General features: G+C 43.5%; 1 protein-coding gene and 1 long non-coding RNA gene across 2 annotated transcripts; both read right to left on the bottom strand.

Annotated features, from left to right (window-relative positions):
• Positions 1-3,483: 3,483 nt before the first annotated feature.
• Positions 3,484-17,140, bottom strand: CISD1 (CDGSH iron sulfur domain 1). Its single transcript, XM_052799919.1, has 3 exons — positions 17,015-17,140; positions 10,992-11,197; positions 3,484-5,531 (listed from the first exon to the last, which is right to left on the bottom strand). The coding sequence occupies exons 1-3, from the start codon at positions 17,043-17,045 to the stop codon at positions 5,442-5,444; spliced, it is 327 nt and encodes a 108-aa protein (XP_052655879.1). The 5' UTR covers positions 17,046-17,140; the 3' UTR covers positions 3,484-5,441.
• Positions 17,141-17,781: 641 nt separating this feature from the next.
• LOC128147386 (uncharacterized) lies at positions 17,782-18,743 on the bottom strand. The gene is made up of 2 exons (XR_008237012.1): positions 18,283-18,743; positions 17,782-18,151 (listed from the first exon to the last, which is right to left on the bottom strand). It is a non-coding gene; the product is annotated as an uncharacterized LOC128147386 (long non-coding RNA).
• Positions 18,744-18,837: the final 94 nt, after the last annotated feature.

The following is an 18,837-nucleotide window of genomic DNA, read 5'->3' as shown; positions in this document are numbered from 1 at the left end:
AGCAACAGAATTTCAACCCTTAAAAAGTAATTTAGGATATCGGAACCAAGGAGATTGAAAGAGAAAGATCATACTGTTTGAAAAGAGCAACAAACTTAATAATTACTGAAGTGAAAGTCTGTTCTGACCGTTGTTTTGGTACCCGAGTCTTGAGCAAGAGTCCCGGCGGTGAACAGACAGTGCATCTTCACCATGTCTTATCCATGTATGGTTATATTTGCCAGCTGCAGAAAAGTATTTGAGAAAAGTTACGCAGTCAATGACCTTATCATTCATTTTGCTGTGTTTCTGTTGCCAGCTGACTGGACTGAACGGCACAAACATTCCAGCTACTGAGCAGATCCTTGCAGTGTGCTGAATTTTGAATGCTTCACACATTAAAGCTATAATTTCTGGCACACTCAGGCGCTCCTCTTTTCTGCACAGGCTTCTCTTGGACAGCAGAAGGCACTTTTTTTGTATAAATGTGCCATGCATTCAAAAATGCCAAAAGAAAACTGCAGTCTGCATGACAAAAAGGATGCAGAGCAGAGCAGAGTAAGGGCAGTGCAATGTCAAATCAGAGAGGAGAGATGGTTCAGCCTTCAGCTAGGAAAAAAATAACAAGAGAAATGATCTCTCTGTGCTTATGTGAGATGTATGCAACTTCTATGTATGGAAGAAAACCGAAGTTGCTCGAGAACCCTGATAAATCCTTTCTTACCAGTCCAAACTGCACATGAGAAAGGTGGACTGAACTCTGCTTTGCTACAGTCACATAAACCCACTGTGATTTTACTGACTTCAGGGAGCATACAGGTAAATACTCCTTCTATTTATTATAATTGCATATCTAATTAAACACTTTACAAAGGTGGGCGTGGAGGAACATTAGACTGCTAACGGGCCCACGGCATAAGTGTATGTTGCTTTCTGTCCAGTACTGCAGGATTTCACAAACAGTTCAGGACTTAAAACCACAGTAACAGATGTCTGCTCAAGGCACATAACCCCTTCAGCACTAAGGAGTAAGTTTCTGGCTAATAGAACCACTTAGTCCCAGAAGCTAATGAACAGCCACTTTGTACATCTTATGCTTCGCTCTATGAAGAGGTATAATGAAACGCAACACATCATTTTCTGTAATTTGATTTATCCCTTTTTGCTACCACCTAGCAATGTTACATGGTGTTAAACCTTCTCTTCTAGCTTATGCTCTCCTCCCATTGGCCACTTTTTTTCTTCTTTTTCCCCTTCTTGTTTCTCTGCACACATTCATTTTTATGTTATTTAGTTTTTATTCAGCTCCTCTCTGCATTAGCCAGCCTGGAAATCATCCTGCCCAAGAAACACACTATGCTCCGCAGGCAGCGCAGCTGTAACACTGCTACAGTAGAAAAGAAGCAGCAGAAAGCTTCCAGCAGCAGCCCCTGGTACCCATCCTAAATTAATGATGGCTCTAGGAAAACAATGATTCTGCTGCTGGTGCACAGGAGCCACTCATCAATGCAGGAAAACCAGGGCAGAACAAGCCTGGGTGCAGAAAGCAACTGGGGGAACAGTTATCTGAGACTGTTGGGCTTAATGTGTACCAGTGACAATGGAAAAGGCATTTGGTCTTCTCAGCAGGTCCACGTGAAATGTTCTGACCAGGCTGAAATAGAGATGCTGAGCACTGATTAACTCAGCCTGCTGGCAGCTGGGTCAGGGCATCCCCTCTCTGCCCCTGCACTATGGGGAGATGTGCTCTTCTGCCTAATCCAGCCAGGGCACTGGGTGGGTTTTGACAGCCTTGAAGCTTCAGGAATTGAAACAAAAGCCAAATGTAGTAAGAGACTTCCATGTTCAGGGTGGCTAAAGAGAAGCCAGCTGACAAGAAGGTCTCTTTGCAACACCAATGTTTAGTTTCACGCCTACGTTCTTATCCTTCCTGCTATTATAAAATGTTCTTCCGTTATTGGAATGAGCGACTGTGATACAGCAGTGACTCACGTTTCCATATCTTTATCTAGCTGTATTACACTGAAAGGAAAATCCCAGTCCAACTGCTATGTGACTGTGCAAAAAAAGTTTTACAGACCCCAATAGCACCAGAACAAGGTCCAAACTGCAACAATATGGTGAAAATTTTAGTGGGGCCTGCGGTCAGCTCTGCAGCTGGCTGTCAGGGAACTGGTGATACAACTGCTAGATTCAAAGTGCACGAGCCTCCGTCCATGAAAAGCTGTTTAGTCCCAAACACCATTATGCAGCACTTCTAGATGCCTGGGCTCAGACAGAAAGCAATGCTGCTGAAAAAAAAAACCCAACCCATAAATACATGCATGCATAAAAAAACCCCTTAAAAACAGTATTGACCACATCAAGGAGCATCAATTGCACAGCATTTGTTTCCTCCTAGTGGACCAGTGTGTTATTGCAATGCTGGCCTCAGCCATTTGAAATTATCCATGAGATTAATGGTGCTTGAATTAAACATCCAGAAAATACCTGTAACTTAGAGCCGTCTCCTCTTCAAGAATGCTGATCCTAGAAGCACCTGAATATTTGACATTCAGACTATTTTGATAAGTCACACTCAATTACTGCAGAATCAGTACTTTGTTCACATTCTTGATGAGCACTTATATGTTGAAAAATAACAATGTAGAACAGAAATCCAGTTTTACTCTGGGACAGGAATCCTTCACTGCTTTAGTATGAAGGATTTGTACCACATTTTCACGTACGAGTTTCAAAGTGAGGTGAAAATAGCACATCTGCAGAAGAATTTCTTTATGGTTAAAACTTGGTAAACATCTAACCAATCCACTTCATATTCTAGAGATTATTTGAGGAAAGCACTAAAGAACAGAGATTTCAGAAAACACTGGAGCAGGCAAGCACTCAGACCATCAGAACATGATAACCTATTATGGTACTAAGGAAAAAAAAATGGAAGGGTTCTCTGTGATGCCCATCAAAACTGCTGGCAAGTTTGTTGACTCAAATTCAAGTATCTCTTCATTGTCATGTTCAAACAGCTCACAAACATGAGTAACAGGAACTTTCAGGTACAGTACAGAAAATTGTACATACATCAAAGATTTAACCACTTTGTGTCAACATTCTTTTGAATGTGACAATTCTCCAAAACAAACTCACCAGGATGTAAATCGACAAAGACTCTGCTTCTGCACCTTTGCTTCCCAGAAACAAAAACTTCTCATGGAGCCCACGTCCCTGACGCGCAAACTCCAGGAAATAGTTTTATGACTCAGGAGACTCATCTGAAACTTCAGGACTTCATCTCTCAGAACATTAATGCAGTTTTCAGTGAACTTTTATTCCTTCAAGAGCAGCCAGGCTTTGCTGCTAACAGGAAAAGAAGTCCCAGAAGGAAACCCGAACCCAGAAACAGGGTTATGATTACAGCAGCACTGGCGTACAGCACAACTCACACTGTAACTCTCCCTTGAAAGAAACAACACACTCATGAGTAACACAGACATTACAACCTCAAGATTAAGATGAGCTCAAATGTGTATTTGACAAAAATACAGAAATATCCAGTGTCATATTCTAATAACACAGAAATAACTTTGTTTTGGATAAAAGCAATGTATTTGATAATTCAAGGTTAAAACAACCTTCCATATGCATCAGTACTTGGCCAAGTAAAAAATATCAAGTACCTCTACAGTCAAGACAGGAAGAAAAGATAGAAACTAAACGTATTTGACTGCAACTTCTTACAAGCAGAGGTCTCACAGACAGTAGTTGCCCCTACTATAGCACTCAACCTGCAAACCCTCTTTCTCTACCTCTGTGCCGCCTTCTCTACTTTTTGTGCCTTCTGGCAAAGTTCAGACCACTCAGCTAAGACCTCAAGTTCTGAAAGTCTCACATTGAGAATATGCAAAACATTTTCTTCAATCTTAACCTGTCGTACCAACCACGCCCTTAAAAAAAATAATTAAATAAAACCTCTACTGCCCCAATCATCTGGAAGAATCCTTAAGGGTCCAGGTTAATACATCAGCTTCTTGAAAAGGCCTTTCTTCTAGCTCTGAGGTAGTCTCTCTGTCCCAGGACATGAGAGCTCAATCCTACACAGGCTGCAATTATGCTAATGGACTGGGTTTAATACAAAACCAACCTCTGCCACCTCACTCTTTGGGTTTTGCTTTGTAGTCATTTGCATGTTAACAAATCAAAGCTATTTAACTTAAGGAAACCAACATGATAGTCATTAATGCAACCACGTCAGACAAGGCAGACAAGTGCCATATAAAAGGAGGGTAAGAGCTCTCCTTGTCCCATCCTTCCTTTCCCCCTTGTTTCTAGCTGTCGCCAAAGCCTTTCCTTTCCTTGTCCATGTCAGTTCTTTTGGTAAAATTAGCTGAACCACATTAACAGTTAGCTCAGGGAGGCAGGAGTTATTTAAGACACATAGAGCCTAAGGCCACTTAGTAAGAAAGGTGTGCCTCCTTCCTCCACAGCGGGAAGAGGCCTCCGGAACCAGCCAGAGCAATGATGAAGCAGACAGTAATGATGGGTGGGGTTTTAGTTTTTATTTTAGCTTCTGGAATAAATTGACATAGCCTACCCCACAGAAGTCCTATGGTCTGGGGAAGTAAGCTTCACTGCTAGAGACTGCAAGTGAAACTAAGGCTTTCTAGCAGCAAAGACAACACTGCCACCCCCTGCCCATCACTCTTTGAGCACTTCATATCATTCCACTTGTCTATTAAGAAAGCTCTCCCAGAGACCATCTTCCTAATCTTACTCTAAATACAGGTCTGTGGTTCCAGTAGTATATTCTTGATAACATATGGTAGTAGGGTCAAGTTTCAACACTGCTGTAAAATCAAAGGTAAAGTTGGCCTTTAGCCCCATCTTGCTATATGCCTTTTCATGTTGTCTGTTCATAGTTAGCAATTTTGAATTCAGTTTTTTACAGAAGCCACACAGAACAGTAGTATAATAGGCCAAATGTGTCACCTGCAGAAAATGCAGCATAATCAGAGGTTAAGCTGCATTTTGGCACCATGATTTCTTTCCTGCCGCTGCCTTTTACACAGAAAACTATGCAGACCTGTGACTTTAGAACCTCTCCAGGATTTCAGGATCTACCTTTTGAACACACATTCTACTGAATGGCCTCAGAGTAGTACACATGTATTTGAAAATAATTTAATACCTATTTTCTGATGAAGTACATTCTGTGCGTCATTTTAGTTTCATACTCAATGAGAGGACACACACCACTTTACAGGACAAAAAATTTAAACCATGACTATTTAGTAAATTATGCATTGTAGTGATTAAAACAAGACAAGCACCAGAGAAAATACACATGCTGAAGCCATACTACACTGGAAAGTCTTCAGTGACATGACAAAGAATTTGTGTTTTTTCCCCCAATTACAAGTGAGCAGAGGATTTGTCAGATGTTCATTTTGTAGCTTCTACTGTCCCCTCTACGCCTCCTTCCTCTTGATGATCAGAGGCCCAACGTTGTCACCAGTTTCCTCATTGTGCTTTGTGTGAGAGCCATCACACAGCGGGAACTGAAAAAAGAAAGAATAAACATAGCTAAAGTACATCCAGAGTCAGAATTAAGAATCTAGGTTGAAAGTTCATTACAACACCTTCTCACTAAATCCACTGTAACCGCAGACGACAGCTTTTGTGCTCGCATCTCAGGTCTCCCTGAGTTTGGACTGAACACTACTTTTGTCCATGTGAGTGCAGAGTGGATGAGAGGTTTGTGATCAAAAAGCAGCAACTCGACTCCACTGTATTTCCTGCCTCAGGGCAGCATGAGGAAAATGCAGCCCGAGCTGACCTTCAACTGTAACCTACCTGGAGTACCTTGCTCTCAACCTTGCCCCACACTCTGTTTTCCCAGGCAACAGCCAGAGTTGAGTGCAGTTACATAAGGTAAGTGGGGTGAGGAAGAGAAACAGGAGATCCTTAGCTGAGTTTTCTTCCTGGTTTTCCACAGCACGTGATGAGAAAAGGGACAGTTTCCCTAGCTCATCTCTTATTTAAGAGACACACCTACGTATTAGTCCTGCCTCCAGACAGCTAGAGTGGCAAGCCGCCTTTGCTTCGTCCTGACACAGCTAGCTTATCTCATCGACACAAAGGTCCCTTTGCACAAGCTGGCTTCCACATTAGGATTTTGACCTGCTAATGGAAATAAACTCCATTTCCAACTGACACGGCTATTCATCAAAGGCTCTTAAGGGCAGCACTGAGGAAGTAATTTGAAGAAATGTTTGTTCCATAAAAAACTCTCTGGAACAGCCTGCTCAGTGCAAGACCCACAGGGACTTCTTTAGCCAGCTCTAAGTGCCCAGGTCCCAGACCAGTGACAGCCACTCTGCTCCTGGGCAGCTCTTTTCACATTCAAGAGCCAAAGGACATTCTGGGAAGCAACAAGAGCGAGGTTAGATCCCATCACTTCTCAAGGATGTGTTTTCAAGGGCTATGCCTCCTCTACAGAGGAAACTCTGGAGATGATCACAGAAATCGCACACCAGTATTTTGCCTTCAGTTACTATTTTGTTTGCTTAGAAGTAATGGGAATCAAAGTTGGGCATTACTCAGCTTTTGCCTTTGCAACAGCAATATTCCCTTGCAGTGCAGTCACAATCAGTCAGTCTTTGACACTCCACCGATCATGCCTCAATCAGAGCCCCTGAAAAAAATTAACACCCTATCACCCATGCTTAGTTAGAATAGAAGGTTTCAAAGTACTGCAGGAAAACAATATAATGAAGACAATATACTTGCAAAAATATTTCCCAGAGCTCTAAAAATAAAGCCACATGCCCGGGGGGGGGGGGGGGGGGGGGGCGGGAAGAGAGGTGAGGTGAGGGGTTTTTTTTGTTTTTCACAGTTACAAAATGTCAAAACCCACGCTATAAATGGCAGGTGACGTTTCTAATAAAGAAACCCTGAATTCAGAGAATACTCATGCAAGCTGATTCATGCAGGAACTTTATCATCACATCAGTCATTTGTGACTCAATGAGTAGGTACCAACAGATACTTGGAAAAAATCTGAGCTAACAAGAATGTATGTTCATGGGACACTGACCAGCTTCCAACCCAGATGTTCCTGGGCCAGTTGTTTTTCCACGCGACATCACAGCCCACTGGTCTTCACAGAAGCACTGACCCAGCTTCCATCAGACATTAACATCTCACATGCCCCAAGGAGGCAAGCCCAAGGTCCAGCTACAGCAACATCATCACTGCAAGTTTGCAAGTGACAAAAAAGGTGGGATTCATAGGCTTCAGATAGCATTGAGAGATCTTTAACAGCTACCAATGCTGACTGCTCTGAATTCATCCTCTGGGTCAGCTGGTCTCAGAAGCACCGGCTCCCAGAGGCTGGGACACTAGACTTGAGCTTCTCAGAAAAAACCCAACACTTTTCCAGACCACCCACTTGGTCACCTTGAAGACCAGATACTGAATAGGTGGATCCTGGGCCTGACACAACATGTTCATCCTTGATTAAGATAAAGCAGGTTAGCAATAGCAGCCAAAGCTCAATCCCCGAGGGAATTGTGCAGTAAGCTCAGCTTATTTCCCTTGACACTGAAGAGGTTTAGATTCTCTACCGCTATTTCTTCTGATGTTCTGCAGCAGTATTCCTTGACCCACAGCCTGGGGACTAATACTTCTCTGGAAGACACAGAGGTTGCAGGTCATTGCAAAAGAAAGCAAATTAATTTATTCCCCCCCAGCTTACACACTTAAAAATGCAGAAGAGTAAGAAAACAAATGTTCTAACTTTAGACTAATTACAGTTTGGTTTTAAGACAAAATTTTTGGCTCTACACTGGTAAATTTGAAACACTGGGTTTGAATACTGTGTTTTTCCACAAAACTTGACAAGCAGTGCTAATGAAGCGCCTGCAGAGCACAACATGGAACAGGAAAGGACCATTTAAAGACCTACCACCTACTTTAACAGATAATTACAACCCAAGACAGAATTACTCGAAGATACCACGTTTGTTTTTTTTAAACACATGCACTCCACGAAGACTTTGGCCAGCACAAACAAAAAAAAAAGCTTTTGAAGTATAGTAGTTCAGAAAAAAAAACCCAACTGAAAATAATCCTGCTCATTTTTTAAGTTACTCCAAAACACCTTGGTATAGTCCAACCGTTTTGTTATTCCCCATACAGGAGGAATACCGTGTGAAGCCAGCTGTAGTGCATGCACACCGTCAGTGCACACAGAAGTATCCTATGGTTCATAATGCTACTGGTTCTATTAACAGCCTCATGCCTCAGATGAGGCTAAACCTGATGAGAAGTGCTCACACAGTCATACAAGAGGACATTTCTTCTAACCTGTATATGGAATAGAGATCCCCATATGCCACTTAACAAAAACACAGCAGGTACTTATTGCTTATTTTTTGTAATCCTCTGCACTGGAAGCACACACATTCTACCATTTTGACATCATATAAACATTATCTCACAAATTTTAACAGGATCTTAGTTTGACAGCTGTAAGAAACAGATAATGCTATTTAACTACTTCCAAAGATGACAAGCACATGAGAATGATGAAGAATGTCTCTATATTATTACTGCTTGGCAATAACTGAACATGAGAAGAAGCATGCACACCATCTTAAAGATCATGCTACCCACCATACAAGGTCAACCGATCAGGGCAAGAGGAAGGCAGCAAAATTGGAAACTGCAGTCTTTGAAGCAGAACATGCTGATTAAAATACTCAGTATTAAGCATCAGTAGAAGAAAAAAATGCCTTCAAAATTTTCCACTGACCTCCTTAATGCCTTTACAAGACCTTTCAGATCAGAGTTCTAAGAACAGACTTATTATAATGGTAGCCCCATCTACTTCCTTTCAGTGTGTGATTACAGAGACCTAACTCAGTAGGACAGTATGTTCCTAAACTGACAACACACCTTCAATGTGCCAAAACATACTTCATAAGATTTTTACTTCACACACAAAAAAATATAGTATCAAACAATAGCTAGAATATTGGCAGGAGCTGCAATGCAACCACTAAAACCAGACACTATCTTCCATTTCTGTTTAGAAAACAGAGTAGGAAGCAGAAAGTACGAACACCAAGACTCAAGTTAGGTTGTTGCGGTTTTTTTTGCAGAAGCACTGAAGGAGGTGCCTACGCTATTTCAACCTGAGGTAAACCCAAATTCAGATATTAAAACAAGGCGCAGATACTTAGAGCAGCCTTTCTCCTCCCCCTTTTTCTTTTCTGAAGCTGTAGCCTTCATGGCAACTTCCAAGTGCTGGATTCTGGCTGTCAGTGGAGACTTACCACAAAGATTTAGCAGCAATGCTGCTATACGCGTGTGATACCTGCATGCTGTACAGCCACCAGCACTGCATGTAAATCTACACGCTTCCCTGTTCTATAATCATACAATATGTAACTTAGTCCATGGAGCACGCTGTAGCCAGGGGCGGATTATGTTTTTCAGTTCAGACTCCAGACAGAGCAAAGAAGACAGGCCCGTCTCCACAAGACTATTTCAGAATCAAGTCATGATGCTGTTTAATCCTCAGTAGTGTTTTAGTCTTAAACCAAATACAGCTACAAATGTGTAACTTAGTGAGTTATCTTCACCCGCAAGGTAACGAAGTCAGATCTGACCACAGGAAGAACCAAAAGTTACAGTACCTGGAAAACTGCAGAGTGTGGCCCAATTAGACCAGTGCCTAAGGCTTGAGAAGTCTATTATTCAGTTCACTGATGCAGAGAGAGATAGATTTCAAGGCTGTTGGCCTCAGTTATCTGGCTTTGAAGGTTTGTGTTATTTCAGTCTCCACACATTAGCACCCTGACTTCTACAAAAGCTTTTAAACGTGTGCCACTGGTAAATGCGCAGGACTACTCATGCAATCCACTTTCTCTCATTACAGATCCCAGAACTACCACTACAGATAAATTACACAGATCTCAGCTACATCAAATGTCACGCATGTCTACCTCAAATTTAGATCTTACCTTAGTGTTATTGAAAGGCTAGGTATCATGCTTACTACTAATATTAGGGAATTGAGGCAACCCAATTATGCAAGTAAGTTGGACCAGTGTATAGGCCAGACTTTTAATTGCTTAAAAATACAGGCTTAAAGTATGCCATCATGATTTCACTGGCTTTACTTTAGGATTGCCCATATAACTATCTTGAGTTGTTAAGGCACAAATGCATTAAATTCACCTGTCTAAATTCTTCAAAAGCTTTTAACCACAATGACTTCTTTTTAGATTACCTCCATCGCCACTGGAAACAATTCACCGCTGTACTCATTCATATGGCAAAAGGTAGCTATCTACAGTACACAGCAGAACTACAACAATAAATCCAGGATAGAACACCAGTAGGACCCTAACAGTATCTGCGCAAGTCAGGCTCTTCCCGAAACAATTCCGCGCTCACCCTGTCTACAAGATTTAATGACGGGCTCAGATATTGCAAGTGGCAATTTGACACCAGCTCTGGTATACCAAAACTCTTCTTAATGGATCTGTGTTATTAACACCATGAACTAGTAGAAAGGTACTTTCTGACTGACAGAGTAAGCTTCCAACTTCCTCCAGTAAAAGGTGTTTAAGGTCCTCTCAGACGTGGTTCCTGAGCTCTCCTTCACCTGCCAACAGGCCAGCAGTTTTGGATAAACCTCAGTATTAGCACGGGCAGCACACAAAATGGCACCTGTCATTCATGACTGTGATTGCTCCATACAGCAGCCTTTCAAAAGATCAGCTTCTTCAGAGCTACAGAAATATTTCGCTCACTATTAGCACTGATCTGCAGGCTTTATTCTTAGTAACAGCATAAATCTACATAGTTTTATGGATTAAAATACCACTACGTCTCACTACAGAATAGTTTAGGTGAAAAGAAGTTAGTTTCCTCTAAATAAAGCAGTTTGAAAATAGTTTTATTGAAAGATGCATGCACATGAATGAAACTGGACCATTTATTCTTACCTTCTTAGATCGCCAACAACGACAGTACACAGCCTTGTCACCCAGATCTTCCATATCAAATGCATGGACTACCTTGGGGTTATCCTTCTGGATATGGAGATTCACCATTGCTTTGCAGCATTTGTCCTTACAGAGAAATTTTTTGTAAGCTAGGTACCCAACAGCAGCTGCTCCAGCAGCTAAGGAGACTGCAGCGATCCATTCAACTAGAATAAAAGAGGGGAAAAAAAAAAAAAGAAAAAAAAGAGAGAGTGTCAGGTTTTGACCACAACATTCTATTAACACTACTCCTAGTGGTAAATTTCACCATGCTTGTGGCAACACCTCTACTTTTCCAGAGACCTTTTTGTTCTGTAGTGGTAATGCAATACTTTAGAAGAGTATTTTCTTTTGGCGCTCACCCAGTTAAGCTACTGCTTTCTACGTTCTCCTTCATCCCAATCCCTCCTACACAAGGGTGAGGATTAACCTGGCAGAGTTTGGTTTTTTTTTTTAACCTTTTGTTTGTGAACCTGATATCAACATCAGTAGTATAGTGTTTCCAAGTTCAGCACATTAAAACAGCCATAAGTAGACCCTGTAGCAGAAGAAAAACCCTGTTGTTTGTTTCAGTTGCAGGAAAGTCACTAAAGAACACTCTGCATCAACAACCCAAGCAGGATCCCCCCAAGGTATAGGTACCGAGTAGCTTTTAATATAATGCAACTTGTAACTAAAAAAAAAAGTTAACAGGTGTTTGACAATGAGGAAATTATTTAATACACTACCACTTCAGAAGAGTAACAAAAGACAGCTTAGATTAAATCCCTACTGAGATGTACAGGAAAGAACATGGATCCAAAAAGATCTTATTTATGAATAATATCATGAGTTTATTTTAACTGGCTTAGGTCCTCACTGTCTGAAAGACAACTTCCATTAAGAAAATCCTCTTTCCACCACCTCTCATCCTCACTCTTCCTCCCTCTAGTTATCTCTCAAATCTTTGCACTCTCACTCGCTTAGTATAAATTCCTCTTCTGCAAGGAGTTTTCCTATTTTTTTGTGGCTCTATTGTTTTCTCTCTGCCTTATGAAAATATGCTGGACTTTGGCCTGAAGTTTCGGGTTGCAGCAACAGCCCCGGCCGTTCCTCTCAGAGCAGCAAGTGGCTGGTCTGTCTTTGCTTTTTATCCACCACTTCTACTCACACATGTACTCGTACCATGTACATACAGAGCTCGGTTGACTCTACAGACAAATAAATCAAACAGGAATTTTAAGTTTTAGCACATTTACACAACTTAAGAAAACTAGAACAGTATCCAGTTGGGAATTTCTATCTTCCCCTTCCATGTTTGCATCAGATTTGAAAGATGCCAAGCCAGATATCATCCTTTGGAGCAAAAGACATTACTACATTAAGGGCTAAGAAGAAACAAAAAGCCTTTGTTAGTTCTTGCTACTTTCCCCGGCCAACTGACTGGCTGTACTGCCACTGTGAGCTTGCTCTAAAAGGATCAAGAAGGTTTTCTGCCCTGTCCCACAGCCTTTTATAAAATCCATACCAAGCCCTTTCCTCAGCTAAAATGCTGCGTTAGCTCATATGCACCATGCTGATCCACAATGGTCTGGATGCAGCAATATGTGGAATTAGACAAATATTTGTATGATGTCTGCAGCCCTGTAAGATCAGGGAAGGCAGGCACTCCTTTAGAGTCTTACTAAAGGCATAAAAGATGCAGAAGCCCTTCAGAGTTCATTTTCTTAGTAAACGAAGCAGAGGAGACCAACATGCACTGAGACCTCCCCAACAAATGAGTGACAAACCCTCCCTGTAACAACAGGGTGATATCAAGATACAGAAAACCATCTTCAACATCAAAGACTTTAGGGCATGTTTCCCTGCTCCCAAACTCCTTAAAACAGTAAAAGCCCCAGAGAGCATATTCTGAATTCAGTGTTTTATATCCATCCAGTGACTTCTCACCTCTATCTCCCCATTACAAACTAGCCAGAGCAATACATTAATTTTAATAGGGTAAAGAAATGAGGAGGTGAAATTGAAGAAAGGATTTTATGAAAATGTGCTTTTATTTAGCAAAACGGCCCAAACTAATCCAAAGAACAGCCACAGCTTAAATCAGAGGCAGCAGGATCTCCCAAGGAAAGCCACCACAGAGAGTCTGCAGCACCCTTTTCCCTTCTCCCTTGAGCACTTTTCCCCAAGCAGAGCAGGGCTGTGGCAGGGAGGAGGCACCCAGCCAGTTCAGGAACAAGCTGGGTCTGACAAGTTTAAAGTGATTTCTGATGAAACGTCAAGTGCAGCTATAACAGCAGCAGGCAAAACTGAGGGACCGCCTATATTGGGGGGATTTCAGAAAAGGCAGCAGTTGCAAGGATTGCCCAAGCTGCTAGCCAATGGATCAAATCTTAACCAACATTTTTAAATAACTGATGAGGGGACAGTGATAGACTGTATCCATTCCCTTAAGAAAACTAAGGGGAAAGAGTGACTTTAATGAAGACCAAGGATGACTCCTATAACCGAACCACCTTTTAAGGTGCTGCATCTTAAGGAAGCTGATCTTCTATTGCACCTATCCAGAAGTCCAGGTCAGCTTAACAAACCAACAGAGGAAAAGATTCTGATGACAAAAATACTTCTACAACTCACAGAACAAGCAGGAAAGTCAGTACTAAAATTCAGTAGCTTTGCAGCACGTTCAGAAGAGCTGTTCTGCACACCTGCAGCTAACCCAGATCCCTCTGACCACCCCTCAGGCCACCTACCACATAACCATGCATGGCACATCCAACTCAACAAGCAGAGATCATTAGTTTAAAGTAATTGTCATCTAGTATTTCAATGACTCTCCACTTCTCCTGAGGGCCAGATTCATCTCTTACACACATGGGCAGATTGTATACATACAGCCTAATATATTTTTTCTTATAATAGATCATAGTGTCTTTTTTACTGTATTCGCTTTTTTTTATCACTTCTCTGGAGCTGCATCAGGGTGGAAAATGATATCAACTGATAATACACGAAATCCAAACATTTAAAGCAGTCTATTCTTTAAATTTCAGCATTGCCTTAATAAACATTATGTAAATTTAAAAGCTATCTGAATTTAACAAATAGACCATCTCTCATGATGAGATCATCCTGCAAGGTTTCAGAGGCAGTAAGTGTTGCTGTCAACTGCTGTTTTGTTTCACAAACAGATTTGGAAGAGCTGGAATGCCCATTTCACCTTCCAAACTAAGTTAACCTAAAACTGCACCTGGAAGGAAAACACTTCTCAGAAGTTTTTAAATACTTTCAACTCTGTTTCAAGAGGCCTCCAGTGCCAATTCAACGGTTCGCTGCCAAACTCTTAAGGTCATGCATGTATTACTTGAAGAGGCATCTGTTAACAGAGTGACATCAATGTGGAATATCAATGTTTTTAATTTCTTTTTAAAATAACAACACTGAAAGCAACTTTTGAGTGATTATTAAACAAATCCCAATTCTGATATAATACCAAAACACAACAGGATAAGACACTACAGGCCTGCGTAACCCAGCAGAAAAATTGTTTCAATGTTGTAAGCGCTAAACAATGGAAAACGGTTTGGCTAAAACTCCAGAAGAACTAACACACAAAGGAGAGAAGAGAAGGGAAGGGAAGAGAGATGGAAAAAAGGAAACAAAAGTCCAAAGAATGCAATCCCAGGAGAGCAGGCACAAGAGATTTGGATCACAAAATTTCTCCTCTCTTCTCTCTCTAAACAGCTAGAATATTACTCTGGACGTTTCCACATCTAGACTACAGAGGTACTTTTAGGATCTACCAGAGAGGTCAGACAGATTTTATCTGCAGGAAGAACATGCATTTACCATCTGCACTGACAAGCACATGAAGAAACTGAGATGGTCTTGGCTCCACCAGGAGTACACGATCCTCGTTATGACACGTATCAATTTACTTTCTAGGAACTGGCAACAACATGGGGGGATAGCTGCACCCCTACAAAGTTAGTCCAAGACAGTCCTAAGAGGCAATTTTCAAGTTACCTCTGCTGCTTAAAGATGTTCATGTTATTTGAAAGTCAGCTACAGAACTCCGGACATCAAAATCCATATATTTTTGTCTTCAGAAGTCCTTATAACTTTCAAGCATTGTTCTCCTCCTTTTGTTGCCAATGAAGAGGCTACTATTGTCCAAGAGTTGTTTATGACAGTCCAGTAGTCTAACTGTCCACAACGAAATGCCACCTTTCTGCAGGCCTGCTTGGAGAAATGTGTGACACTCACTTACTGAGGAGTCATCCAGGGTAACCAACTGCACTGAAAACCTAATAGTAAAAGCCCGCCAGTCAAGCTGATAAAGTCGCTTCTACCACTTCACAGCATCCACAAGAAATGGGATTATGACTGACAGGCTTAATTTAACTGAAACCATAAGGTAAAGAGGCCATCTGAGGGAGAAAGGTTGTTGGATCTGGCCAATAAGCAGCAAAAGGCAAGTCACCATGATCAGCTCTGTGGTCAGTGTGGGGTCGGTCACACCTGAAAACAACCACATTACTCACAACAAAAAGCACTAGCTGTGCTATTCACTGCCTTCCAAAGGGTAACCTTGCAGCACATATGCACACCAATATACACAGAAGCAATTACTCTCCAATTACTGCTAGGAATTAAATCCCACAAAAATACAGGAAGTTTCTGGTGGCTAGTTTTCTCTAGGGAAACAGGCATTAGTATGACTTCCAAAATTCATCAGCCTGAGACACACGCAAGCTGAAGAAAGAGCTGTGACCTGCCAGTCGCCAGGCATTGATGGAGTTTAATCTTGACAGAAATCACATTAACCATATGCTGCTGCTGCCTCCTAAACAAAGCACCCTCCAGACTGCTCTGATCGGCTGTTCCCCTGCTTTCCTGGAATAAAGAGGATATTTTCAGTTTGATTAGGATAATGCTCTTTTCCTTCCCCCACAAACTAAGTTTTCTTCTCAGTTCCTAGTGTATAGGAACTGTTCTAATTCTTGCAAGCTTGTAAGCGACAGTAAGCTGCTGTTGGGAACGCAATCTGGCTGCAAGCTATTACCAAGTCATCCTTAGGGCTTTGGTTTGATTATTTTAATAAGCATGGCCTTCCATCACCATAGCCCATTTTAGACTATAGCGATGCCTTTGCCAACATCCTCTGTACCAGCAGTGCACTTAAAAAAATCCATCTGGATAGAGTCCCCTGACTTAAGGGCATCAGCCACGAGCAGCTTTGCAACTGGAAACCACAGCCATGCAGGTGAAGCTTATTTTTTAGAGGAAATCAGATAACTCAGCCTTCCACTCTGTCCTCCCTCTCCTCCTGCCCGGCTGCCCAACAGCATTTAAAACAAAAAACGCTACTTCAGGCATGGTTTAGGTCAATCATTACATAGCACAAGTATCACTGTCACCTCTATTGTACAGTAGCGGGCTCTGAGGGCAAGTTAAAAAACCCAGAAATTTACAGGTTTTCATGAAATTTATGCCCGGCGGCTTCGCATAAAATACGGGGCCCGAACAAAGGCAAAGCCCGACAGCGAAGCGCCAGGGGGAAAGGCAGAATCAAAACAGCGTGCCTGAAACGGGCCGGCTTCCACCGCAAATAAAACCCGGCGGGTGGCCGGAGCCGGCTCCGAGGGCCGAAACGCACACAAGGGCCTGGCGCGGAGCTCACACGGGGCCGGGCCGGGGTGGGTCCCTCGGGACGGGCCGCCGACCCTCGCCCTCCGTAACGGGCTACGGAGAAGGAATTTATCTATGTCCGTATCTAACGGGGCACCCGCGTCCCCGCAGGGGGCGGCTATGCCGCCATTTTGTCTCCGGGGGTCCAGAGGAGCGCGGATCGCGGGGTGGGACCGCGCCCCCTCCGCTGCCGCCGCCGCCGCCGCCGCCCCCCCATCCTCCCCGCCACTGGGGGGGGTGGTGCAAGCCGCCCCCCCCCCCCCCCCCGCCCGCAGGCGCCCTTCCTCACCCTCCCGCCTCCGTCGAGCCCCTACCCCGCACGGCGGAATTCTGCCCCGGCCCCATCGCTCCCGCTCCGACGCCGTAGAGGACACGCGCAGCTCCGCGCCTCACCGCGCATGCGCCCCCGACCGCCCTCCCGCAAGATGGCGGCGCTGCCCGGCCCGCCTCTTAAAGGCCTCCCTGTGAGGAGAAAGGGGGCTCGCAGGGAGGGGCGGCCGCCGGCGAGGGTAGCTACGGCTAGTGCTGAATCGCACCGCGGAGAAGGAGGGAGGCGGCCTTGCGGAGTCCCGTTGCTGGGCTGACGCCCGGCACAGGACCCTCAGTGAGGGTAAAGTGGGCTCTGAGACTTCTGCAAGTGTAAAACGGGTGGTGGGTGTCACTGTGAGGAGATCCCGGCTTGGCGTGACCTTGCGGTCATCCTCTGCTACTAAGGAGTGCCCTGAGCTACTGGGACACTGCAAACCACTGAGAACATACTGTTGTATGAGCCCTCTCCTGTGTAGTTGTGGAGAGACAAACTAAAAGACGGATATCCTCTGAGTGATGGCTGCCTTAAACCTCACAAACTCGGGTATTGACATCAGAATTACTAGTCTTTGCCTAAAAAAAGCATTATCAGAGTCCTGTACCTGATTAAGGACTTGGTAGCCTGGAACCTACTCAACAGCCTTTTCAACCAGCATGCCTCTCCTGTTCCTTTTGTACAGCATCGTGAACGCGACGTCTGGCTTTTACAGGTAATGCAGGTGCAGGTGCTGTTGATACCAAAAAGCCGGTCGACGAAACTCTCTAAGACTCATTTTGGAGTTTTAGAAAGCAGGCATTCTTTATTGCAGCGCTGGATGCACAGGGGATAATCCCACCTAGTGTGCATGTCACAGCTTCAGCACAAACAGGTTATATGGAGTAACAATTACATATTAGTCAGATTAGTATACATATACATAAAAATTATTGTAACTGATTATCATAGTACTGCCTACATCCGATCATGCACAATGAAGAATTCATTTGAGTCGAAGGGCTGCTTTTACAACCACTGACCCATTTGAGATTCTGTTGGCTGTCCTTGGAAGTCCTTGTCCTTGTTCTTTGATCTTGAAGCTTAAGGCAGTTTGAATCACATGCGGTCAGTTTCAACATTGTTCTCATCTAGCGTACAGGAACATCTAGTCGTAAGAGCAAAGAACTGCAAAACTTGTAACTACCTCTACTAGTTAATTGCTTGGCTATACTTTTGTCTGTTGTTTCGATCATAGTGTTAGTATAAGATTTCTAATAATTATTTACCAAATCTCACTTTTACAGTTATCTAGCAGGCAAATCAGTTTCCACGGCTGGTAAAAAATATTAAATCCACCAAAATATTTAGACATACCCTACAGAATGCACAGAAATACGCTATCACACTAACTCTGAAGACCCACACCATTAGTTTCCTCTCCTGTACACCTCGCTGTGCCTGCAAAGGACGCGACCTTCAAACGCCTTTTGTTCTTCGAACGCAAGCAGCCTAATGGTACTTTAGTTTCCGGGTCACGCACAGAATTCCTAGGGGGAGAGGACGAGGCCAAAACAAAGCCCGCTCACAAAACGCAGTAAATTTTACGTGCCGATATAAAGAAAGAAAACATTTCGGTGTCACGGACGCGCCTGGGGCGGGGTGTGCACCGCCGGCCGACAGGGGGCAGTAGCGCCGCCGCTCTCCCCACGGACTGCACTTCCCGGCGCGCCCCGCGGAGCGGCCCGGGGCTGCGCAGGCGCAGGGCGGACACAAAGGGCCCCGCGAACGCGTGCGCGCGCGCCCCGCCCCGCGTTCCCGTCCCTCTACCCGCCCTCCCCGCGCGCCTCCCCA

Source organism: Harpia harpyja, chromosome 10 (assembly GCF_026419915.1).
Source record: "Harpia harpyja isolate bHarHar1 chromosome 10, bHarHar1 primary haplotype, whole genome shotgun sequence".
NCBI lineage: Eukaryota > Metazoa > Chordata > Aves > Accipitriformes > Accipitridae > Harpia > Harpia harpyja.
This window is presented reverse-complemented; position numbering and strand designations above follow the sequence as displayed.